A 26,928-nucleotide genomic window follows, 5' to 3' on the forward strand; every position below is an offset into this window, starting at 1 on the left:
AATAAATCCTGGATCCGCCCCTGATTATTTTGCTGATCTATACCTTAAGGTGAAGATTCTAAGCTAACCTTTGTTATGGCGTTTATGGTTGGAGTCAAAGAGTATGGGTAACTTATAAGAGTGGAAACTGCTGATCTGGTGCTAGTGCCGACAAAAAAATTATGTCGAGACCGACACCATGTCTGGCGACGCTTGGTATTTTTTAAGGTTTGTAATCGTTTTTCTGCCAGAATCTGAGATCACACACTTATTACTGCCCTAATTTTACCAATTATTCTTTTTATTACACTGAAAAAAATGCCAAGTGTCGCCAAACGCAAGATGGTGTTGATATTTTTTTGGTGTCGGCACTAGCGCCAGTTCCCACTCTGATAAGTTATTCGTACTCTTCGGTTTGAGTGTACGGCAGACCCTACTCTTAAGCTCACTCATGTTTAGGTTCACTCCTCTTAGGCTTAGGACAAAGTGTCTATAACTGTCCTATTTTCTATCAATATTTTTATCCTATTATTCTCATAATTAATTTTAAAATAATTTGTTCATCATTATATTTGATGATGACTCGCGAAAATCTAATAAGGAAAATTACTGTTTCTGATAAAGGGATTAAAAAATTATTAAAGCGGCCCTTTTTTCTGTATTTCTTAGAACATGCAATTGGAAAAGGACAGACTAATTATTTTTCTAATATAAATGTTTATTTTTAATTGTTGCCAATTCATTGACTTAGATACAAGTTTATCCTACAAAATCGCTATTAGCGAGGATTTACAGCAACCTGTGTTCTCATCGCCTTGACAAAGTGCACTTAGTAAATTTTCATAAACCCGTTCAAGCACCAAAGACAGTGAAAATAAATCAAGATTGTTTAATTTAGCTAAGTGAAAACTTACACAAGCATATATTAAAAAAAATAGGAAACAACCTGAATTCTATTTTAAATTAAAAAAAAAAAAATTTTCAAAAAAATTGAAATTTAAAAAAACTATTTAATTTTAATGAAAAAAAACCTCCTTATGCTGTTTTTTTTTTTTTTTGTTAGCGGCAACTTTAAAAAAGAAAATGTCGAAAAGAAGCTAAAAATATGTGGCACCACACAGGTTAAGAAGGCATAAGTTCCTTTGAAGGTCATTTGTCTTTGAGAATTGACAGATTGTTAATTTTTAAATTATGGATGAAACGCATTGTCAGGTTTAGCTAGTTAGTTTTACTAGTACCATTACTGACAACTCCCTGAAGCACCAAGCTGTTGAAGTCCAACACAGCTTTGCGCGCTCCTCCTCCATCACTACCTATTGAAAGCCTCTCACAAAAGTTCCAGTTTCCTTTAATCCTTTCTTACAGCATCTTCCTACCCATTTTGGCAAAGATCTACTTTTCGTTTGGCCTTAGATGAATAGCTGAAAGGGACGATATTTGGCAATCTGACACTCTATTATCCGCAGAAACTGTCCTAGCCATCTCGAACTTTCTCTCTTTGTAGCCCTCAAAAGTGGGATAGAACCACATTAATGGTAGAGCTTACTGTATGAAATAGGGTCAGTCAGACGAGTACAACTCATCTAAAAAACGTCTAGCAAACCCTGCTCCGTCTTTTGAAGCTCCCGCATTGTAGACATGGGAGTAGGAGTAGCTGCGGAGTAGGTGCTCAGTATGTTCTGTGTACCTACTGAGTCATCTTCTCAGTAGAGGCCTCCCCCAGGCCACTCGTCTCCAGGTGACGGAAAGGGGAATGTCCGACAGATATTTTGCGTACCTCGACTAGGAGGCATGGACGGGACCTAGTCTCTAGGGATCCATATTAGAAACTGGGACATCCTCAGCCGGGGAGTCGTAGATACAGGCGGAGGAGGAAGAAGGCCCCTTGAATGTGCACTCAGCAGTGCCCACCGGCGTGTGGACACGTACCGTGAGTTACAATCCTTCTTCTAGAAACGTGGTAAATTGTGATAATGTTAATTTGAAGCAGAACACCATCGTGGGAGGATCCTCAATAGGAGGACAACTGCGGTGGGGTGTAGGATCCATATTCATGGACAACAGCCTCATTAAACCTGTTGTGTACCCCACCTGTTGTGTATCATCTAGTCATAGTTGCCGGTCCTAAGTCCGGATAAAGTGAGGAGGGTTGGGTGACAGGCTTGTACCCCCTTGACTTGCTTCCCGTTTACGATGCCGACCTCAGCGTGTCCCCAGATATCCTGACGGCGGTGGTCAAACAACCCGAAGATTGAACCTCCTTGAAAAGAGTGGTATGAAAATTGCTAATAGGAATATTCGGACTCTGAATTTTCCAGACGTTGAGCTACTTCTCGCTGATGAAATTAAGCAGTATTCTGTTGCTTTTGCTGGCGTTACAGAAACGCTTTTGCCAGGAAAAGATGGAAACTCATTAGTGACAATTACAGTTTAATTTGGTCGGGTACAGGCAACACAAGGAGAGCTGGTGTTGGTCTGGTTCTAAGAGAGCTAGAAATGCACTCATATCCCATAATGCCATATCAGAGCGTCTCCTTGCTGCCCGCAAGGTTCTTCGTAGCTGTATGCTATGCGCCAACAAATGAGGGTGACACCGATGTTAAGAAACAGTTTTACACAGACTTCACGCAACTGATTTCTTCTGCCTTTCCCCGTGATACATTGATTCTTCGTGGGGACTTCAACGCTACCGTTAGTGATCTCGCAGGTACATGGAAAGACGTCACGGGGCTTGTTACCCCGGACTTAACTAATGATAATGGAAATAGTCTGCTTCAGGTCTGCAGCACCTATCAGATTGTTATCTCCAACACAGTCTTCGAAAGACCCCAAATTCATCAGTATACTTGGTATAGTAACGACGGCGTCACAAAGAAAAAGATTGATTTTTACCTTATTTCTGGGCGATGGAGGTCGTCGGTTTTTAATTGCCGCTCGTTTCGTGGTGGTGACCTGGATAATACTGATCACCGATTTTTAGTTGCAAATATTCGTCTTACGCCGAAATTTCAGTAGGTCGGCAAGTGCATTTCAGCGCTAGATCTCCGCAGTCTTGATACTTCTGCAACCAAAGAGCGGTACTCAGTTGAGATTAATAACCTTTTGAAAGCCTGTCCGAGCTTTCTGATATTGAAGCCATGTGAGAGTCGTTTAAAACTGGAGTCACCGACGCAGCTAGAGCAACTCTTGGTTAACAAGTTCAGGTCAAAAAGCCTCGGATTCGCAGACTTGACATGGTTCGCAGACTTGAGACTTATCTCCCTATTCTTTCAATAATTTTCCAGATGTGAAAGAAACACCCTGGTCTTCATTGTTTGACGTGGCAATGCTGACAAAAATGTAGCACTGGCCGAAAAGCTGAACAGTATCGAAGCAACCAGACATCAAAACAAAACCTTAAAAAATTGCAGTTCTCAAGTACGACTGGGGCAAACCATTTTGTTATTTTAATATCCTTGGTACTTCAATGGCCGTCATCTGGCAATTTAATTAGAACAAAACTAACCTTCTAATGTTAAAACTTTTGTTATAAATTTTAAAAAGAGAAATGGAAACAACGAAATGCAAGCAAAGAGTAATCTGCCAATTACGATTGAGGATTTTGGGGAAGTGGGGCCCAAGGAAAACCTTTAGAAAACCATGGCCCTCGCCTAATTTAAAAAAGAAGTCAGGTAAACCTTGAAAAGAAGTTAAATGAGAACAGATTGAAATGTTTAGGACCATAATATTTAAGACCTTAATAGGTCCTTACTATAGGGTATACCTAAAGTTAAGGCCTTAATAAGACCTTAAAGTATGTACCTTGCTCAAGAAGTACACATGCACCTAACTATGAAGCAAAACAACTGTGCTTGTAGACACTATTGTTCGACTTTCCCTGGGGGAGAGACCTTTGCAGCAATCTTAGGATCAGTTCCCTCGTTTTATGCCCTAGCTTTGTTCAGGTATGTCAATTCCCTCCCAAGTTGAGTTAATATCTAGGTTCTTTAGTTTTATGTCTCTTTATTTCAGGTTGACCAGGATACTCTACTTTGGGAAAAGGCATTGATTGAAGCCTTCCAAGAATCTGAAATCATTTCGCCTCCATATCATAATCTTTATTTTAGCGTCGCAAGAAGGTAAGATACATTTTTTTTAACATTTTTTAAATCTTGAGGTTTAGAACGTAAGACGTGTACATTTAAAAACGCAAAAACATTTTTCCGTCTCCATGGCTCCTCCAATAAATATAAAAAAAAACCTTTTTTCTGCTGAAAGCAAGGAGCAACATTAAAACTTACAACGAACTGAAATTATTTCGAATAAGAGGGGGCCCATCCCTTCTCAATACCCCTCTCTTTTACGCTAAAGTTTTTTCATTACTTTCAAAAAAAACTTTTAATTCCAATTAAACGGCCCTTGTGTTTCAGGAGTCGTTCTTAAAGAATCAGGACAAATGGTTAACTTTAACGTAAAATTCGGAGTACTGAAGAGGGGGCTCCCCCCTCTTATACGGAATAATTTCAGTTCTTTATAAGTTTTAATGCTCCTCCTTACTTTCAGTTGAAAGATGGGTTTTTAATCGATTTCTGATCGTTTCCGGGAAGTTCCCCTACCCCTCCATGAAAAATCCCCTCCATCCACGAAAAATCCCTCCATGGAGAGTTTCTTCCATGCAAAATCCTTCCCCCTAGGTAACTGCCACTGGGCAATTCCATCCTCACTGGAAATTCCCCCAGAAAATTTCTTGCGGACGATTTCACCTGAAAAATGTCCCTTAGCATACTTTCTTTTGAAAAAATAACTACATTTCTGGTTAATTTATTTTAGTTTTTCAGGTCATGGCGGAAATCCTTCCTTATATGGAAACATTTTTCCGGAAATCCCCCCTTCAAATGGAAGGTTTCTCCCGTGGAAAACTCCACCAACGGAGAGCTCCTCCTTGTAATAATTCCCCCGTGAAAGAATTCCTCCTGGTGATAATTTCTCCATGGATGATTTCACCCGCGGAATCCTCCCACGGAAAAATCCCCAAAAAATTCCAACTCCGTGAAAAAATTCCCACAAACAATTCCCTCTGAACATCTCCACTTTTAAAGTGGAGTCGCCAAAGAAAAAGTAAGACAATTAAAACGAATTTTGTATAAAAATTCTGGCAAATTCCCCTCATGTAAAATTTACTCGTGGAAAGTTCACCCCCCGGAAACTTCCCTCCCAACGGAAAATTCTCATCATAGAAAATCTATCCTCAAAAATGTCAGTATACTTCCCGATAGCAAATACTATATGTAAAAAATGGGCAAGTTTCATAACTTGCAGCCCTTCCCCGGGGGGCTGTGGGATATATTGTCATCCCCAAAGGCATAACTATTGAACATTTCAATTGCGCCAAACAAAATGGCTATCTCAAAATTTTGAACTGGTGACTTTAGGACAAAAGGGGGCGTGGGAGGGGGGCTAGTTGCCCTCAGTTTTTTTCCCTTAAAGAAAGATAGTAGAAATATTAATTTCCATTCAAAAGAGCACTATAGATCTTCTAGAGCCACTGGTTCGATACGGTCGCCCCTGGGCTCCTAGACAAAAAACAAACAAAAAAAAACAACAAATAAACATACATCTGTGATATTTCTTCTGGCAAAAAAAATAAAAAAATAAAATTCTATATTTTTGCAGATGGGACCTTGAAAACTCTACAGTAAGATTCTTGAATACGCTGAATTTCATGATGTGATTTTCAATAAGGCTCATTGACTTTTGGGGGATGTTTCCCCCCTTTTTCGAAAACCAAATAAATATTCTCAGGCTCGTAGCTCTTGATAGGTAACATTAAACTTAATGAATTTTATATATTTTGAATCAGCCCGAAAATCCGGTTCTTTTGGTGCATCTATTCTTATCACAATTCCGTCTTTTAGAGTTTCGGTTACGATTGTGCCGAATAGCTCCTTACTTACAGTTCGTTACCACAGACTGTTTGAAAGATAAATGGCCTGCGTCATCTGGCATTTTCTTTATTTATTTTTTTACCTTAAACTGCTCCATACTTCTACTTTTAGGTATTTTGAAATGTAGTGGAGGTTTAAGAAAGCAGAATTATGCCACCGGTAACGCATGAAAAAACCCAAATTTGCGAAAGCGCTAGAGCGGCATACTTTTCGGATTTGGAATCAGCATATATTTTTTAGTCGGTTAGTAAAATAACACTGTATATTCTGTCTACTGTTTTATAAATAACCATTTGTATTTGCAAGAGGTCAAACCATATCTTTACTAGACTAGCAAGCCTACCAGCTTAAAGTCAACTAACCTGCCAAGATTTTTCCAAGATAACGTAGGCCTACTTTATGCTTACTAGATCTTTGGTTAAGATAATTCTTGAAAAACATAAAATGCTGATTAATAACTACATACGTGGAAATCCATTGCGTTAATCCTATGATATTGCAGGTTAGTTTTCTCAATAATCCGATAATCTTTTAAGCTTTACTCCGGTTTTCGTTGAATCGCCGAAGATCGGGTTCTTAAGTGTCCCATTCTCTTTGGTACGCACTTAGGATTTGGGTTTGGGGGGAGGTGGCTTGTAGTGTGCATTCGGAGAAACTCTTGGACCATGATACAGTTCTGGGGAGGTCTTGCGAATGACTTAGCAGTATTTTAGTGCTGCACAGAGTTGTCTGAGCCAAGCGGTTAGCGCGCTAGGATTGAAATCCTGAGGACAGGTATTTGATTCCTGGCGTCACTCGTTGTTTGGTTTGAACGGGGGTCACTGGCGTGAATCTGTAAGCTCAACCAGAGTCGACCCAGCTCTAAATGGGTACTTGGAGAAATCTGGGGAATTTAAACAGGAAGGGTGTGCGAAAACACAGGAAGGCTGGCACCCAACCCCCCATTGCACTTCCTGGCTGAAGGGCCGTGAGACGGAGATCAGCACCGCCGGTAGGGATTGTAAAATCTGATATAGTATTCGGTGGGCGGCGTTTACCCCCTGGCGATTACCTCTGAAAAATATCCCCTCCCGGAAAATACCCCCCAAGGAAATTGCCCCCCTCCCCCCGCGGAAAATACCCCCCCCCCCACGGAAAATACCTCCCCCCACCCTCGTGGAAAATACTCCCCCCCCCCCATTGAAAATAAGGCTTTCCAAATTTGAGAATTTAATTTGATTTTAATTTTTTCAATTTCCGTAGGGGGAAGGAATTTTGGTACTTGTGTATTATGCGCGACTCACTCAAGTCTATGCTGTGTAAAATTTGAGAATACGCCGGTTTTTTCGTTAGTTTCTTCCCCTCCCATATAAACATAATTTACACTTTACTAAAAACAAAATACATCTTAAATGTTTTCACTTTTTTGACTTTAACAAATAAAGAAGTATTAAGACTATAAGGAATAGATATCAGAATATATATATCAAACTGGTAATACACGGTTATTTTTTTTATATTTTAAATAAAGTGCAAATTATTTTGTGGTCTGAAGAAGACATGAGTGTTGTCAGCCATACTCCTTTTAGTTTTTGCTCGTTTTGAGTTTAACTAGGCCATCTATTGTAATTTCTGTTAGTTTTGGGTTTCATTTATTTGTTAGTGGTGATTTGTGGTAGTTTTGATAAGAAAAAACAAACCTGTAGAATTTGACTACGTTTTCGTCCGTAAAAACTTAAACAATTTAGAATTTGTCGGTTCCCAAAGGCAACAATCGGAGGCAACACTATAGCGTTGCCTATAGTAAAGGCCATACGGCTCCAATGTTTTATTATTATTTATTGATTTTTTTTTCCCAGAGGCACTTCACATGGAAGGGGTCGTCGTAGAAACTTCAAAGGGGGCTCATTCGATTAGAAATCGAGAGTTCTAGTGCCCTTCTTAGGGTCAAAAATGATTGTAAGGCAACTAACACCCCTTCCACGCCCACCAGTTCCCGAAACATATCCAATCAAAATTTTGAGATAGCCAATTTGTTCAGCGTAGTTGATTTCAAAACAGAAATTATATTTTTGAGGAGGACACTCCCGCACAGCCCTCAGGGAAAGGGTTGTAAGTTATGCCCTGGGGGTATATAAGGTTTTTATAGAAAGCTTTGTCATAGAAACTTCAAAAACGACTCATTCGATTGGATACTTAAACAGCTAGTGCCCTTTTTAATAGTTGAAAGTTATTGGAGGGCAACTAACCCTCCTCTCACGCCCATCTTTTCCCCAAACACATCCAATCTAAATTTTGAGATAGCCATTTTGATCAACGTAGTTGAAAATTCAGGGAATTAGGTCTTTTAGGATGACACCCCCCCAGCCCTCAGGGCAAGGGTTGTAAGTTATGCCCTGGGAGCATTTAAGTTTTTTTTATAGAAAGCGTTGTCTTAGAAACTTCAAAGAGGGCTCATTCGATTGGAAATTAAATGGCTAGTGCCTTTTTTAATGGTCAAAATTGATTGGAAGGCAACTAACACCCCTTCCACGCCCACCATTTCCCCAAACACAACCAATCGAAATTTTTGAGATAGCCATTTTGTTCAACGTAGTTGAAAGTTCTGAAAATTATATCTTTGAGCTGTACACTTCTCCCACAGTCTTCAGGACAAGGGTTATAAGTTATACCCTGGGGGCATATATGGTTCTTAAGGAGGGAATACTCTTGTAAACTTCAGAGGGCTCATTTGATTGGAGATTGAAAATTCTAGTTCACTTTTTAACGTCAAAAGATATCGAAGGGTAAAAGTTCTGATAAGAACTTTGAGATAGCCATTAATTTAAAAATAGTTCAAAGACCATATAACGAAAATTCCGGGGTCGACACAGCCCCCCATGGCCCGAAGGCAGGCGTTGTAACTTATGCCCTGGGTCAATATATGGTTATTATGGAAGGGCTGCTTGTAAAAACTTCAGAGAGGGCTCATTTGATTGGAAATCGAAAGTTCTAGCTCAGTTCTTAACAGTCGAAAGAGATTGGAGGGAAACTAGCCCCCCCCCACGCCCATCTTTTCCTGAATGCATCCGATAAAAAATTTGAGATTGTCTTTAAGCTAAAAATTGTTCAAAAGTTACATAACAAAACTCAGTGTCGACACACCTCCCCAGGTCCCGAGGGCAGACGCTATAAGTTATGCATTGGGGCATATATGGTTCATTATGAGAGGGATGCTCGTATATACTTCAAAGAGGGCTCATGTAATTTCAAATTGAAAGTTCGAGTTCACTTCTTTAGAGTCAAGTGATTTAAGGGCAACTAGCCCCCCCTCCCCACGCCCTTTTTTCCCCGAACCCATCCTCTACAAATTTTGAGATATCCAGTTTTTTTGAAATTGTTCAAAAGTTAGATAACAAAAAGTCCCCCCAGAGCCCGGGGAATAAGCGTTGTAAATGTTGTCCTGAGGGTGTACAGGGTTCTTATGAAAGGGGTGCTCGTATAAACTTCAGAGAGGGCTCGTTTGATTGGAAATTGAAAGTTCTAGTTCAATTTTTGAGAGCCAAAAGATATCCGAGGGCAACTAACCCCTCCCCCAAACACCTTTTTCCTCAAGACCATCTGATGAAATTTTTATAATAGCCATTTCATTAAAAATGGTTCAAAGATCAGATGAGAAAAATTCCTGTGTCGACGCAACCCCCCAGGGCCCGGAGGCCGGCGTAATGAGTAATGCTCTAGGGGCATATACAGTTCTTATGGAAGGGATGCTCGTATAAACTTCGGAGAGGGCTCATTTGATTGGAAATTGAAAGTTCTTGTTCATTTTTTAAGAGTCAAAAGAGATCGGAGGGCAACTAGCCACTCCCTCCACGTCCTAAATGCATCACATAAAAATTTTGAGATAGATATTTTGTTAAAAATAGTTCGAAGTTCAAATAACAAAAAACTCTGTTGTCGACACAGCCCGCCAGGGCCTGGGGGTAGGTGTTGTAAGTTATGCCCTGGGGGTATATATGTTTGTTATGGAAGGGATGCTCGTATAAACTTCATAGAGGGCTCATTTGATTGGAAATTCAAAGTTCTAATTCACTTTTTAAGAGTCAAAAGTGATTGGAGAGCAGCTAGCTTCTTCCACACTCCATTTATTTTTTCCCCAGAGGCACTTCATATAGATGGGGTCGTCGTATAAACTTAAAAGGGGGCTCATTCAATTGGAAATCGAGAGTTCTAGTGCCCTTTTTAAGAGTCAAAAGTGATCGGAGGGTGACTGGCCTTCCCAAACCCTTTTTCCCCAAATACATCTGATAAAAAATTTGAGGTAGCCATTTTGTTAAAAATAGTTCAAAGATCATATAACAAAAAACACTTTACGTATGGCCATTTCGTTAAAAATAGTCCAAAGGTCAGATAAGAAAAACTCCCGTGTCGACATCCCCTCCCCCCCATCTCCCGGGGCAGGCGTTGTAAGTATTGCTCTGGGGGCATTTATGGTTCTTATGAAAGGTATGCTCGTATTAACTTCGGAGAGGGCTCATATGATTGGAAATTGAAAGTTCTCGTTCACTTTTTAAGAGTCAAAAGAGATTGGAGGGCAACAAGCCTCCCTCTCCACGCCCCATTTTCCTCAAACCCATCCGACAAGAACTTTGAGAGAGCCGTTTTTTCAAAATACTTCAAAGGTCAGATAACATAAACTCCGGTGTCGACACAACCCCCCAGGGCCCGGGAGGCAGGCATTGTAAGCTATGTCCTGGGGCCGTATATGGTTCTTATGAAAGGGATGCTCGTAGAAACTTCAGAGAGGCTTTATTTGGATGTAAATTAAAAGTTGTAGTTCATTTTCTCAGGGTGAAACAAGATCGGAGGGCAACTAGCCCCTACCGCCCTCCACGCCTTTGGGTTTATCGGATAGATATAACCATTCGATAAAAAGCTGAGCTCACTATTTTGTTAAAAATAATTCAGACCTCAGATATTTAGACTTTAGGATCGAAACTAACCCCCCTGTTCCGGGAACTGGCGTTTTCAATTATGCACTGGGGGTTTAAATGGCATTTATAGAAGGGATGCTCGTATAAACTTCAGAGAGGGCTCATTCCATTGAAAATAGAAAGTTCTAGTTCACTTTTAAAGAGTCAGAAGAGACCGAAGGCTAATTAAACCCCCCACGCCCTTTTCCCCCCAACCCATCCGACAAAAAGCTTGAGATAGCCATTTTGTTAAAAATAGTTCAAACATCAAAGAATAAAAAATCCGAGGTTGGCACAAACCCGTTTTTCACTTTGATATTGTTACTTTGATAACAGTTTTGATACTTTGATGAACATTTGATCTTTTTTTTAAAGTTTGATTTTGAAATAAGGAATTTTTAAATGCTTTTTGCAATCAAAAACGAACAAAAATTAATTTAAAAAAACTTTCCGAAAAATAAGTTTTTCAAAGAAAAGTGAAGGCTATTTCAAACTTAAGCTCAGCAGACACTATTACCCGTTGAAATTCAATCTTAAAACGACCAGAAATTACTATTAAAGAATAAATGAAACCCGAAACGAACAGAAATTAAATAAATAATAATAGCAAAAACATACAACAAGTAATAATATAAATTAATAAATAGATCTCAAAGCGATTAATGCTTAGATTGAATATGAATATCAAGCTTAAAACGAAAAAAAATATTTTCCTATTGAAGCATAAATGAAACTTAAAACGAACAGAAATTAAATAAACAATCAATGCAAACAAATATGCAATAGATATTAATTTAAATTAATAAATAAATCATAAACCGAGTGAAACTTAAATTGAATATGCAAAATCAAGCTTGAAACGAACAAAAATTACTGCAAAAAGTTTGGGTATCACCTCCTTCTCTCACTGTAAAAGTCTAAAACCTACTGCTTCATTGGCGCCTTACTGAAAACTATATGCGTCTTGAACAGTCTTGGAAAGTATAAACAACATCAGATTGAATATTTGATTGATATTAATTGTTGAAAGATCCATCAGTTCAAGAATTTATTTCATTGTAATTTTATTTTTATTTTCAATGCTGTAAGAACTGGAAAAGAAAATATTTGTAATATAATTCGTTTTCAGTTAAGCGCCAATGACGCAGTAGGCTTTTGGTTTTTATTTGCAGTTAAGGAAGTAGGAAGCAACCAAACAGTTGTTGGTAGTAAAACTATATGCGTCTTGAACAACTTTAAAAAGAGTTAATAAATTAAATTGGATATTTGATGTATAATGATATTAATTGCTGAAAGCTCATCAGTTCAAAATGTTACTATAATTTTAATGTCTATTTTCAATATTAAGTACAAAAGAGAATATTTATCATAAAATTGGTTTTCAGTAAAGCGCCAATGATGCAGAAGGTTTTAGACTTTTACAGTGAGAGAAGGAGGTGATACCCAAACTCTTGTTTGTAGTAATTTTTATTTGTTTCAAGCTTGATTTGCCCACTCAATTTAAGTTTCATTCGTTTTAAGATTTATTTATTAATTTACGTAAATATCCATTGTACGTTTGTTTGCATTGATGGTTTTTTTAATTTCTGTCTGTTTTGAGTTCCGTTTATGCCTCAATTGGAAATATTTTTTTTCGTTTTAAGCTTGATTTTCATATTCAATCTAAGTAGCCTATTACTCGCTTTAAGATCTAGTTATTCATTTATATTATTACTTGTTGAATGTTTTCGCTATGATTGTCTATTTAATTTCTGTTCGTTTTGGGTTTCATTTATTCTTTAATAGTAATTTCTGGTCGTTTTGAGTTTGAATTTCAACAGGTATTTGTGTCTTCTGAGCTTAAGTTTAAATGGCCTTTACTTTTCTTTGAAAAACTTATTTTTCAGAAAGTTTTTAAAAATTAATCCTTTCAAAGGATAGCCAAACCTTCTTGAACTTTTTGGTGCCATATGTTTTAGCTTAGTTTTGATGATTGTATGCCTATATTTTTTTTCTTCTTCATTTTTTTTTTTAGTTTGGTCTCCACTACTACAAAAAAAGGTAGAAGTTCAAATGAAAGTCTTTTGGCCACCAATGGATTTGTGTTTTTTTTTTTCTACGTTTTTAAGATACTTCTGGCGTGTAAATTCCTCTTTTTCCCGTTCCGTAGCACTTTTCAACGAAACTAAAAAAAAACTGATATAAAAGTTTCAAATTTTGAAACCTTATTTTCCACAGGGGGGAGGGTATTTTCTGCGAGAGTATTTTCCAAGGATGGTGTATTTTCCGCAGAGCTTTCCGTGTGTGTGTGTGTGGGGGGGGGGGGTATTTTTTGTGGTGGAGGACATATTTTTTTTGGTGGGGGGGGGGGTATTTTCCGTGTTGGATCATTTTCCGAGGGTTAAACAACCCCCCCCCCCCATTCACTATATTCATTTATGTTATTTTACTGTGTTTATGGCCGTATATTTGGTTTTAAATTACACTTACTTATCTATCTATCTAATGTGCTGAATAATTGTACCAAACAAATTTTGCAAGCAGACCCGCTATACTTTACCCCCCTTCCCAAATGTGCAAATCTATAGCCCAAATTTATTTCTAAATTAACGAAGAAACTAACGAAAAAACCGTTCTTTTCTCGAATTTGGACAGCGTAAACTTGAGTGAGGGTGCATAATACACAAGTACCAAAATTCCTTCCCCCTATGGAAATAAAAGATAAAACTCAAATATAATTCTCAATTTTGGAAAGCCTTAATTTCCACGGTGGGTATTTACCGGGGGGTATTTTCCCGGAGGGGGAGGGTAATCGCCGGGGGGTAAACACCTAGAACCATAGTGTTCTTCATCTTCTTTACCTTACAGTTTTAAGCACTATTTGAGAGTCACAATGCCCCCAAGTCAAATAGAAAAAAAAAACTTGTTTAATGATTTTGCATATAAATGCTGGTCCCAGATATAATTTAGCAGTGGAGGATGTGGCAAATATTCCGGCAGGGTATCAGCAGCTTTTTCAGTTAAGAATTTTTTTGTGAGATCCCTGAGTTCCCAGGGATCCTACAGATGAATTTAAAAAGGACAATCTTGTAGGTTTCGTTAATTAATTATATTATATCAATTAATATTGATATTGAATATTGGCTTGCTGGGCCCGCTGTTAAATAGAAAATCAAAATATATTTTCTTGTGATTATTATCTCTTCTAATCAGCAGTTGTACTAAACCAATTCTGCTCAAGTCATCCTCAGGGCTATACTGTGGTGTTTATCCTCCCCATAGTATAGTGCAGACGGTTTGATATCATCTATTTTCCCTTCTTGTTTTAGTTTTATTTTTGTGTTTAAAGCTTTTTCCAATAGGCAATGATTAGAAGTCCTCCAAAAAAAAAAAGTCCCCCCAGATCCCAAATCAAATTCCAGTGAAAGGGTCATAGTGAAAGATACCCATCCTGGCTGGTCAAGCACGCTATCTCAAAGTTCTAATGATAGCTCAAATTCGGAGAATAGGACAATGATAAGTGTAGGGGCTAATGTAACCATAAATGATGATAATGGGTTTCAAGAGGTCCTCTCTAGAAGTTCTAAAAAAAGGAAAAAAAATCTCCCCAATTAAAAGGATTTCCCCTCTCCCTGCCCAAGATCCTCGTTCCAAAAACTTAGGAATTTACCTTAAAATTACTCCCACTACCCCCTTTGAAATAAAAATGATCACTGCAATAAGAGTTGCAATTTTTAAACTGCTAAAATCAATGTTCTCTCTTAACATTAACCGTGATGGATCTCTGCTAATAGCTGTAGAAGATCAGAAATCAGCAGATACAATAATTAACCTTAAATCCCTTCTGAATATCCCAATTATTGCATCTAATTGGAACCCAAAACAATCACCAACAAAAATAGTAGTTTATAATGTTCCCCCAGAGATATCTACTCAGGAGTTAAAAGAATGCCTTTCAGATAGGGCTGGAAACACAATCCCAGTTGAGGATGTTACCCAACTTGTAAAACCCAACTCTAATGGCCTAAAAACTAGTAGATCCTTCTTATTCACACTGAAGGATAAAATTGATATCCAAGAAAAATTATTCCTATTTGGGCAAATCAAACCACACAAGGAATACAAACCTAAGCCTATTCAGTGTCAGAAGTGTTTCAAACTGGGACACACAACAAACAAATGCAATGAAATTCTCCAAGAGTGTAGTAATTGTAAATCTTTCCATCCTAAAGAGCTGACAACTTGCAACAACACTCAGCCTACATGCATCAATTGCAAAGGCCCACATGAATCTACAAATAAATCATTATGCCCTGCATACAAGAAAAGAGCTCTAACACTCCAAATATCAACAGAGAAGGCCATCCCATACCCCTTTGCAGCAATGGAAGCAAATGCTGCCCAACAATACCAAATAAAGCCTGTAATGAAACCAACCAAAACCCCAAAGTCAAATGCTCCCAATGCATCAAGCACCCCATATAAAACACCATCTTCTAAGCCCCCTAGCTCAAATCCCTATCAGAAGGAATCACCAAGCCAACAAGCCTCCTTGTCCAGTGAGATGAGGCCAGCCTGGCCCTCCCTCCCAAGAAGAAACAAACCAGAAACACTACCAGGAATCAATCCCTTAACAGCCCAGAAGCGGATAAAATCGCATGGTCACAGAAACTACAGTAGAGTTTAGCAAGACCATGCCTATTAAAACGTCCACGGTTTGCAACAATTTTCCCATAACCAGCTTTAAGCTTATCCTTCGAATCACAAATAAATTTACGTCGGATACTTCCTACAGATTCACAAATGGAAATACCAAGCCATTTAATAACAGGGACCCTAGGTACCGTAAAGGTATTGCATGCAAGGGGAGTAGCAGGGGGATTAACAGCGTTAAAAAGTAAATATTCACATTTCAAAGTATTTAATGATAGGCCTATTTCACTAAGCATAGATCCCACCATGCTAACATTCCATTCAAGCCTCCTTTTGGAACGACTAATCAGGAGGAGGTCATCAGCATATGATAAATAAGACACTTCCGAAAAACCAAAAAAACAACTGGAGGGAATCTTATTAATCACACTCGAAATACAAGCATTAAAAATATAAGGCGAAAGAACTCCTTCTTGCCTAACCCCGCTTTTAACAGGAATATTTCCAAAAACACATCCATTCGATTTCAATCTAACATATGAATTCGAATACCAAAAACGTAGCAGAGAAATAATCGATGGGTTTATACCAAGCTGATGTAAAGAATAAAAAGCCTGAGGGTGCACAACACTGTCGAAAGCTTTAGATATGTCTAAAGCACATATATGTAATGATTGACATTTCGTTTGTGCATCCTTAAAAAGGAGAGCAAGCACCCAATGTGCATAATGACAAGAAATCCCCTTTCTAAATCCAAACTGATTAGCATCATAATTCACAAAATCAATAATATAAGGAAGAAGCACATATTCAAAAAGTTTGCTGATATTGCAGGCGACAGTAATAGGCCTATAAGAATCACATTTATTTACGTCTTTTCCTCTCTTTACAATTGAGGTAACAGTACTACATAGGAAACTATCAGGCACTAAAGAACAACAAAGACACATTTGAAAAAGTAGCTGCAAATGTTTTACTAGTTCCTGAGAATCTTCCCGTAAATGAAAAACGCTTATACCATCAATATCAATAGACTGAGACTTCAGCCGCCTGATCGATTCAGTAATTATATCAGCTGACACAGGAAGGACGTGCTTTTGTTGCATTTTTTCGGGAAGGCACTTAGCAAGGAGTTGGGAATATCGGCTATTAACAGCGAAATTAACACGGGAAAAAATATTAGAATAATGTTGGATCCAAGCTGATTGCGGAATATTATCACTCTTATAATCAGTAAACTTAGAAGAATTCGTCACAAACTTCCACTCTTTCGAACTGTTTGGAAAATTAACTCCAGCTTCACGAACGGACCGCAGTTGTCTTTTATAAGCCGTTTTCGTTTTACGTTTAATATAAAAAACAGTACCACAAGAGGGATGCCCACAAACAATCTAAATCCGTAACCATTGCTTGGCCTGATTTTTCACTTTTTTCAAAAGAGGGTCATAATTCCAAACAAACTTTCGCGTGTTGGACCGAATATGTTCAATTGGGACAGCTACTTGTTCGGTTTTTTTCAAACATAAAATGATTTGATGATAATACGTATTCAATTGCAAACGAGCACTTGGTGAGCTAACTCCACAACAGAGGAGGTTATAAGGCACATTAATGGTACTCAGCAGGCTTGCAAGCGTGGCCACATATAAAGGCCAATCACAACGATTCCAATTTCGCCGTTGAAACCACTTTTTTTCTACGGATTGGGGAGCATTTATTATTAGTTTAGATGTGACTGACACACACAGAGATATGGGTATGTGATCATAATCTCTTTCATCTTCATCAACATGGACAGTTGAAGTTGTAACACCAGCAGAGCATACACAGTGGTCAAGGTTAGACCGGGAGCCGCTGGCATGTATGTAAGTAAATGGAAGATCTTGTGTCAGAATCCGGAAACCAAGGGGGAGGCACTCTAGCAGTGAATCGGATCGGGGGGAGGACATTGTCATATCACAGTTCATGTCACCCATTAGTAGCCAATCATAACCAAGTTTCTCAATACCCGATACCAAATTTTTCAGTTTTTTGCACGCTTTAACAAAATGGGTGAATGACGCAAGAGCATTCTTATTATGCGGCAAATAAACATTGACTAGTACAAGATCACCAATCCTGACGGCTAAATAAATATCATCAGATCCGTAACACTGTGGGGAAAGGGAAGAGAGTTTCCGATTCAGCACGCAAGCCAACCCACCGGAGGGACGCCCACGAGTTCTTCGGGCATTTGTAGAAAAAACAATGTGGCCGGGGCTACGTCGAAGGAAATTTACGCTCACAGCCGGCAATAAATGTTCTTGAAAAAGGACTACATCAAATGTATCAAGAAGATTATCAATACAAATGTCCTTATCTTTGGTCCCACTAATATTAAAAGAACAAATAGAGATAGGCAAAGATATCATTTGGCAATACCTTTGGTAGCAATAGCACGCAACTTGGGACATCGCAAACTATATGACACATGGTCTCCACCACAGTTAGCGCATTTAGGGGACAACTGACAGGAAGAGTCCTTTGATGATTCGTGGGGATCGGAGCATCGGGAGCATTTCACGACTGGGCTTCTGCAATTGGCAACTACATGGTCAGGAGAACGGCATCTATGGCAACAACGCGGGATCTGAAAATACTCAAAAACGCGCAAAAATTCGTCATCAACTTTCAATCCATTTTTAATGGCATTGATCTTAGTTGCAACATCTACAAACAAAATTCTGAGTGAATGGGAAGTTCCAAGCCTTGTTACATCAGAGACTCCAGGGTATTCAGTAAGGCGAGAGATATCGTAATCAGTGCCTATACCCTTTAATAGACCAAAATATTTCTTTTCGATAAGTTTGGCTTTAGAGTTCGCTAAAATTGAGGGCACAGCCTTGCAAAAATCATTCACGGCCACATTATCAATTCTTACAACAAGTTTATCGTTAGACGACCGTATGCTGCTAATTGCCTCATGACCGGAGATCTTGTCAATTACCTCTCTACGTTTTGCTGGGTTATTCAAAACCTTAGGCACATTCGAGATAACAACTGTGGCTAGATTATCATTCGCGAGGACAGTAGGTAATGCCGGGAAATTCATATCATAATTTGTGAGCTTAGAATCAATAACTTCTAGAGTTCGGCCAATATTATTAATCTTGGTAGCTAAGCGTGAATATGCTACAGCCGGTATGGTAGGAACTTCGGTTGGAAGTCGGATCACATAAATAGGAATAGTTATGTTCTCAGAATCACATTTCCGGATTAAATCAATCATATCTCTGATATTGTTTGTAATTGCTTTATTGCCAAGGCGCTTAGGACAACAGTCATCTGGAACTGTAGCTGAATAAAGTTCAATCTTTGCATTTGAAACGGCCGAAGTCTCGAAAAAATCAACCGCATGACTCACAATAATATCGTCGTCAATTCCCGCTTCGAAATTCACTTGGATAAAGTTCAAAACAGGCGAATAAACATACCTGTCATTATCGCTTGCAACACTCATAGTCCGATTTAAACCGGTTTATCTAAGCAGGCAATTCACATCACGTCTTGTCTTGGCAAGAGCTAAATGAATACTGAAAAGCAAATATACTAAAAAGACTTCTTTCCACACCCTGGGGTTGTAAGGAGAAAACCTTACTCCAGTTTTATAAATCACATATAAGACCCCATATTGACTATGGGCTCATTGTCTATGGTGCATGTGCAAAGACCCAGATGCAAAAAATTGAAACAACACAAAATGATATAATACGTCTCATATTTGGTCTTAGGAAACCCACAAGCACCAAGTTTCTGCTTATAGAGAGTGGATTAACAACAATAAGGGAGAGACGTAGCTTTCTCTTGATAAAACATCTTACAAAAATTGAATCAAATAGCTCACACACATTACATAATTGGTTAAGAAATCCAGCCATGTATAGAGGTATTGCAGATGAGTATGCCAATATTCAAAAGAAGTTCCCTGTACCAGCAAAGTCTATTGCACCTACTTTCCCCCAATCCCCTCCATGGAATTGGTCATTTCCCATAATAAATACTGAATTTTCAAAATGGAATAAAGATTTAATCCCCATTGCTTTTGTCCAGAAAAAATTTGCAGAACTTAATACAATTACCTATAAAAATCACTTCCAAATATTTGTTGATGGGTCAAAAATGGATGAGAAGGTTGCAAGTGGTGTTTTCCTTCCTCACCTGAAAATTGCAATGGGCGAGAGATTATTTAATAATTTATCTATAATGTCTGCTGAGTTAAATGCCATAATCATGGCATTAGAACACCTTAAGCAAAACCAACCTTTGATTGAAAATTCGAATAATATTATCATCTATTCCGAATCTTTATCAAGCCTTGAGTTGCTGGCCTCAGCTCCTCAATATAAGTTGGACATTGACACTTATCATTGTCTCAGTATTATTGATAATCTTGCTTCAAGTGACATAAAAACTTATTTTCAGTACATTACTAGCCACTCTGGCATAAGTGGTAATCATCAGGTTGATGAAATAGAAAAAAATGCTATAAATATTGACCAGCCAAGTGGGAGACCAATCCCAATTAGAGATATTTACCAATGGAGGCTATCAGATATTAATTTTAATAAGATTAATCCTATCCTTTCCCCCTTTCCCAATAAGTATCTTTCTAAAATTTATCATAGAATTCGTTCTGGAACAAATGGACTAAATTTCCTTGCATTCTCATATAAGCTTTCTAAATCAAGAGGTTCAATTCCCCTGTCCCCTCTTTGCAGGCATTGTAATATGAATAATGAAACAATTGACCATTGCCTATTTGAATGTAATATGCTGACGTCTGCACAACATACCTTGCTTTGTAAACTGTTAAAATACCTCAAACACCACAAAATCCCAATATCAGCCAAGAGCCTAGCCAACTATACCTGCACACAGAGCATAGAAATCGACATCTATCATCTTATATTTGAACTCCTAGAGTCGAAATATCTGCTGAAAGATATCTGAATATATCTAATAAATATGAGGCAATCAAGCCAGTAGCTCTGTAGCCCACAGAGTGAAGCAAAAGTAAAAGGGCTAAATAGTTCTACTGAAAAGCCCGCCTGCTGTTAAATAGAAGAAGAAGAAGTGCTGCTGGACTAAGAAACATGAGCTATATAAGTGCTATGTAGAGAACACATGAACTATATATGTGTGAAACATAAACTATATAGGTATATCATATATAGAACAGAGAAAAAGAAAGATTACTGTCCTATATTTTCATACCGAAAAGATTTTGTATATTCTGTTGGTCTGCTTTTTGGTGATATCACTGTGGCGTCATCATTTTCGGGGTCATTTATAGCACAAAGAAAAAGAAAGATTCCTGTCCTGTATTTTGGTGATGAAAAAGTTTCTTATATTTCGTTGGTCCATTTTTGTGAAGTCACTGTGACGTCATCGTTATCGTGATCACTTTTAGCACAGAGAAAAAGAAAGCTTATTGTCCCATATTTTCGTGTTAAAAAGATTTTTTGACTCCGAAGGTCTATTTTTATAGCGTCAATCGTAGCTTTTTTTTCTTCTTTTTTTGAAAATCATATTAATCCCTAAGCGCATGTCAGAAAGAAAGCCAGACAACTCCGCCATTTTCTGCAAATAATAATTTATTTATAACCCACTTTTATACAAAACAAGTGGAGTAAAGTACAATAAAAAGGAAGAAAAATCAAATACTCAGAAACAAATATAACTTAAACCTTAATCATCTACAAAAACACACGTATAATATTATGGTTAGGACCTAGGTACACAAAGGCATGTCTTGTTAAATTAGTACTAAGCAATTCAAACGACTGGATAATGTCGGTAGCACCATACTTCTCTATAATACGTGTATTACGATGCGAAGTGGGAAGGTATAGTAAAAGTTTGCAATATCTAAAATAAGCAATACGGATCTGGCGCAAATCATTCTTATTCAATAACGAATACATTCCACTTAAAAACAAGACAGAATGGTCACAATGTGTAGAATATATTTTAGCTAGAGCTGGGTGCGAATATTTTCCACGGTTAGGTACAATTTTCGCATATTCAATATCCAACTTTTCTATAACATCTCACAGAACCTGAAGTCGCACCTTCTTGAACTTTTTGCTGCCATATGTTTTAGCTTATTTTCGATGATTGTTTGCCTATATTTTTTTTCTTCTTCAATTTTTTTTTTAATCTGGCATATACAATGGCCGAAAATGGAAGAAGTTCATATGGAAGTATTTTGAGCAAAAATGGATTTGTGTTTTTTTTCAAAGTTTTTAAGATACTTCTGGCTTGTGTATTCCTCTTTTTGAAAATATTAGTATAATAATTTAAAATAAAACAGTAAAAAATAACATGAAAATATTAGTATAATAATTTAAAATAAAACGGTAAAAAAGCGAGAGTAATTCAATTTTGTGTTTTTTTCTTGTTTTTTGTTGTTTTTGGGGGAAGGGGAGAGATTATGATTTTTTTAAGTTTTATATTATGATGTCTGCTTTAGAATACTATTTTGTATGGCTTTATTCGGCTTATAATGAAACTTATTATTATTATTACAATCTTTACTTTGGGTTGTCCTTGTCACCTACCTCTTATGAAGTCAATGTACTTGCGTAAATGTGACCTGGGGATTTAGACCCACTTAAGAATGCCCCCCACCCACCAAAAATATCTTCACATGTATCTGATTCGTAGTACTATTAATCAGTTTAAACTTTCCATTTGAGAAAAGAGTTGATTAGTATTTTTTGCCAATGCTATTCTTTAATCCTTCCATAAAAGTCTGCCAAAGAGGTGGTCAGCCCTTGAACTAAGCCCTTTGACGATAACCTTTCTAACTTTCTTTTATTTAATGCGGGATTTTCCCAAATTTTGTAAATTTAGCTACCAAGTGTTCGTTTATCATACGTCTCTTTTGCAACTAATTGCAAAAAATGGCGGAAATCTTTCACTGGAGAGAATCAACATATGCTCTGGTTGGAAAATACCCTGAAGGATGCCTTTTTTTGGACGCTCCTCTTAGAGAAGAAAATCACAAGTACTTTGGCATAAATTTATTTCGGACGGAGGAGGGGTGGGAATTGGAAACAGACGCAAAAAAGGAACTTTTTTTAGATTCTCGAAAGAGAAAAGCTCCTCTGAAAGAGACGAGTGGGTGCATGCATGTACCGAAACCACTACTACTACTACTACTAACAACTCATAGTAGCCCAAACGGCCTGAGGCCGACACAGCTATGGACACTCCTCCATCCCAGTCTATGTAAAGCTCTTTACACCACCCTGCGAAGTTCCAATTTCCCTTCTAGTGAGGGGGGGGTCTAGATCTGAAAGAGATGCAAAAAAGGGCAAAATTTTGAAAGAATATAAGAAGTTATATGAAACACAATTATAATCTTAAGATTTCAGAGAGAGTACGATTCCCTCCCCCGTACATACGTGCTCTTTTAGAAGATAATCACCGACTCTATGCCGAGCCTTTTTACATATAGGTATACGCTGATCTTCATCGTTCTCTGAAATGAGTTGGTCCAAAGATTGTAACTAAACTTTCTACAAATTTTCTTTCTGTATTGATAACGCTGTCACTGATATACATATTAGGTGCGTAAATTGTTTGTTTGTGATGTATTTTTAAGGGTTTGATGCTCCGAAGCGGAAATCACAATTTCTGCCTACATTTTTGTGATTCACTAAAATAAGCATGATATTCGAAGAGTAAAAGGAAATAACATCAATTTTAATGGAACGACCCTTGGACAGAATACTATCCACTTTTCTTTGATCAGATATAATCCAAATTACTTGTTAATAGTCTGAATTCAATTCCGGTGGTGAGATTATGCAATAGCATTTTCATAGCAATCCAAACAAGAAGAAGAAGAAGAAAAAGTATTGCCCGTCAAACAGTGCTGCTGGACTAAGAAACATGAGCTATATAAGTGCTATGTAGAGAACACATGAACTATATATGTGTGAAACATAAACTATATAGGTATATCATATATAGAACAGAGAAAAAGAAAGATTACTGTCCTATATTTTCATACCGAAAAGATTTTGTATATTCTGTTGGTCTGCTTTTTGGTGATATCACTGTGGCGTCATCATTTTCGGGGTCATTTATAGCACAATGAAAAAGAAAGATTCCTGTCCTGTATTTTGGTGATGAAAAAGTTTCTTATATTTCGTTGGTCCATTTTTGTGAAGTCACTGTGACGTCATCGTTATCGTAATCACTTTTAGCACAGAGAAAAAGAAAGCTTATTGTCCCATATTTTCGTGTTAAAAAGATTTTTTTGACTCCGAAGGTCTATTTTTATAGCGTCAATCGTAGCTTTTTTTTCTTCTTTTTTTGAAAATCATATTAATCCCTAAGCGCATGTCAGAAAGAAAGCCAGACAACTCCGCCATTTTCTGCAAATAATAATTTATTTATAACCCACTTTTATACAAAACAAGTGGAGTAAAGTACAATAAAAAGGAAGAAAAATCAAATACTCAGAAACAAATATAACTTAAACCTTAATCATCGACAAAAACACACGTATAATATTTTGTTTAGGACCTAGGGACAAAACGGCATTTCTTTTTAAATTATTAATAAGCAATTCAAACGACTGGATAATGTCGGTAGCACCATACTTCTCTATAATACGTGTATTACGATGCGAAGTGGGAAGGTATAGTAAAAGTTTGCAATATCTAAAATAAGCAATACAGATCTGGCGCAAATCATTCTTATTCAATAACGAATACATTCCACTTAAAAACAAGACAGAATATCTTGTCACAATATGTGGAATACATTTTAGCTAAAGCTCGGCGTGAATATTTTCCACGGTTAGGTACAATTTTCGCATATTCAATATCCAACTTTTCTATAACATCTCACAGAACCTGAAGTCGCAACTAAGTGAGTGTTGAACAAATACTAATTCCCAACCACCGTAAACTCGCAATATTGCGAATTACTGCGAATTCACAGGACAAATTACGAGCTGATGATGTCGGATTGAAAACTAAATATTCGCATTTATCAACATTCAAAAACAGACCCACATCCCGAAACATCATAGAAATACTACTACTACTACTACTAACAACTCACCGCAGCACCAAGCTGCCTGAGGCCAACACAGCTACGCACGCTCCTCCTCCAACCCAATCTATTCAAATCCTCCCTTTTTACACTCGTCCGCATACGCAATATAAGACACATCAGGTAAATTATAAAATACGAAGGCTTGATTTCTAATAAGACATTTTGAATGCAAGCATTAAATATATAAGGTGATAGCACGCCACCCTGTCGTACTCCAGATTGAACTGGTATATTACCGCAGTACCCTGTACCAGATATTAAACGAAGAAACGAATTACTATACCAAAATTTAAGTACATGTATGACAGAAGGGTTCACTCCAAACTCTGACAAAGAGTACCACACTTGTGCATGGCAAATATTATTAAAAGCTTTAGACAACTCCAAAGCGCACATATGTAATTCACAACCTTTAGACTGGGCATCATAAAGAATTGAGTCTAAAACCTTATGCATATGTTGGTACCCAATACGAGGCTGAGACCAAAATTGGTTTGAGTCATTCACAGTTCGTTCAATAAAGTATGGGAGCAGAACATATTCAAAAATCTTACTAATATTACAAGCAACAGTGATTGGCTTACATGAACTGCAATCAAAAGGGTCTCTTCCAAGTTTATGAATCGAAGTTACCGTTCCGCAAAGGAAGGAATCAGGCACCAATGGCAAACATAAACAAAACTGAAAAAGTAACTGGAGCTGAGCGACTAATGCCGGACAACCACAACGCAAATGGTGAGCGCTAATCCCATCAAGATCACTCGATTTAGACTTAAGTTTAAGCATACAATTAACAATATTTTAGTTGATACAGGAATAACATGACGTTGCAAAACGTTCGGTGGCAAAAGCTTAGAAACTAAGCACTGAAAATGAAAATGGACACTATACTCAATCTTACAAAAAATATTCTTAAAATGCATAAGCCAAAACTAATCTGGGATAACACCACTGGTCCTAATTAATCAAATTTAGACGCACTAATGACTTCTTTCCATTGTACTGCACTTTTAGGGAACTCAGCACCATTATATCGATCCAAACGAAGATACTGTGTAAACTCCGCTTTCGTCTTACTTTTTATATCAAACACTTGGCCTCGCAAGGGCCGCTCACACGCAATCCAGATGTGAAGCCAGAGTTTAGCACGATTTCTGACGGCTTTAAGACCCGGGTATTCTTTCCAAATTGGACTTCGAGTTTTGAGTTTAACCCGGACAAGGGGGGTAGCAACACTCTCAGCTTGTTTCATGCACTCAACTAAGCGAAGGTAATAAACATTCCGTTGAACTCTGGCTTGTGGTGAATAAACACTCGTGCACAGTACCTTTAAAGGGCTCTTGACGCAGGACAACAGAGCTGTTAGGGTAGAAATGTATAAAGGCCAATTGGCGTTGCTCCACTCTCGTTTCATACACCGTTTGTTATAAGTAGTAGCACAAGGATATCTAGATGGATCAGCAGTTAATGTCACACTAAGGGGAAGGTGGTCAAGATCACGTTCGTCTTCGTCAACATTAACGACAGAACAGGGAACATCGGTGGAGCAGATACAATGATCAATATTAGTTAAACAATGAATATAACTGTAAACTGTAATTAAGAGCTTTGGGCACTATGTAGTAACCAAGCGGTAGCGAATCTAAAATTATGTTGGTACGAGTAGAGGAGCTATGAACATCACAATTGAAGTCACCTATCAATACCCAACGATACCCATGCTTTTCAATATTGCATAGCAGAGTTTTAAGGGATGAGCAGACATTAGAAAACTTAGTAAGTGAAGCTAGGCGTTTCTGATTGATGGGAAGATATACATTTATAAACACAAGGTGACCAAGTCGTATTGCCATAATATTATCAGAGGAATGAAATAAGACAGGTGACAAAGGAGTAGCTAATCGTTTGATAACACATGCAAGGCCCCGGAGGGTCGGCCTTTTGTTTTAATACAAAAATAACTTGCAAATAACTCCGCAAAAAGTTTTAAGTCAGAGAATTGTTGTTCAAGTAAACTCTCTTTTTCTCGGTGGTGTCAGGTCAGGTTTCGCCAACCTAACCTAACCTGAAAGAAATTGTTGCTATCTAGTGATCCAGAACAGGTATTACAGACTTATTTCTCATGAGTGATTATAAGTTATATTCAAGCTGGCAACCACACGTCCGTTCTCAAAGCTGACTGTTTGCTTTCTCCATAAACTTTGCAAAAGACTCCCTCCCCTACGAAAACACCTTCCGTGATCTTTCAAACATTTGTTTGAAATCGTTTATTGTATACTTGTCCAGCCTGACACTGCACACTCACCGAAGCAAAAAAAAAAAACAGTTTTCACAGCGTGCTTCCACAA

General features: G+C 37.7%; 1 protein-coding gene across 3 annotated transcripts in view; it reads left to right on the forward strand.

Moving 5' to 3' along the window:
* Window positions 1-26,928, forward strand: part of LOC148939147 (patched domain-containing protein 3-like) — a 260,903-nt gene that overhangs the window by 156,972 nt on the left and 77,003 nt on the right. For all 3 annotated transcript variants that reach the window (XM_089106538.1, XM_089106540.1, XM_089106539.1), the window contains exon 6: window positions 3,991-4,097. In XM_089106538.1, coding sequence (XP_088962664.1) covers window positions 3,991-4,097 — 107 coding nt within the window. The remainder of the gene's footprint in view (window positions 1-3,990; window positions 4,098-26,928) is intronic.

The sequence above is a fragment of the Artemia sp. Qi Xiang Cuo genome, chromosome 21, assembly GCF_049724085.1.
Source record: "Artemia sp. Qi Xiang Cuo chromosome 21, ASM4972408v1, whole genome shotgun sequence".
NCBI classification, from domain to species: Eukaryota; Metazoa; Arthropoda; class Branchiopoda; order Anostraca; family Artemiidae; genus Artemia; species Artemia sp. Qi Xiang Cuo.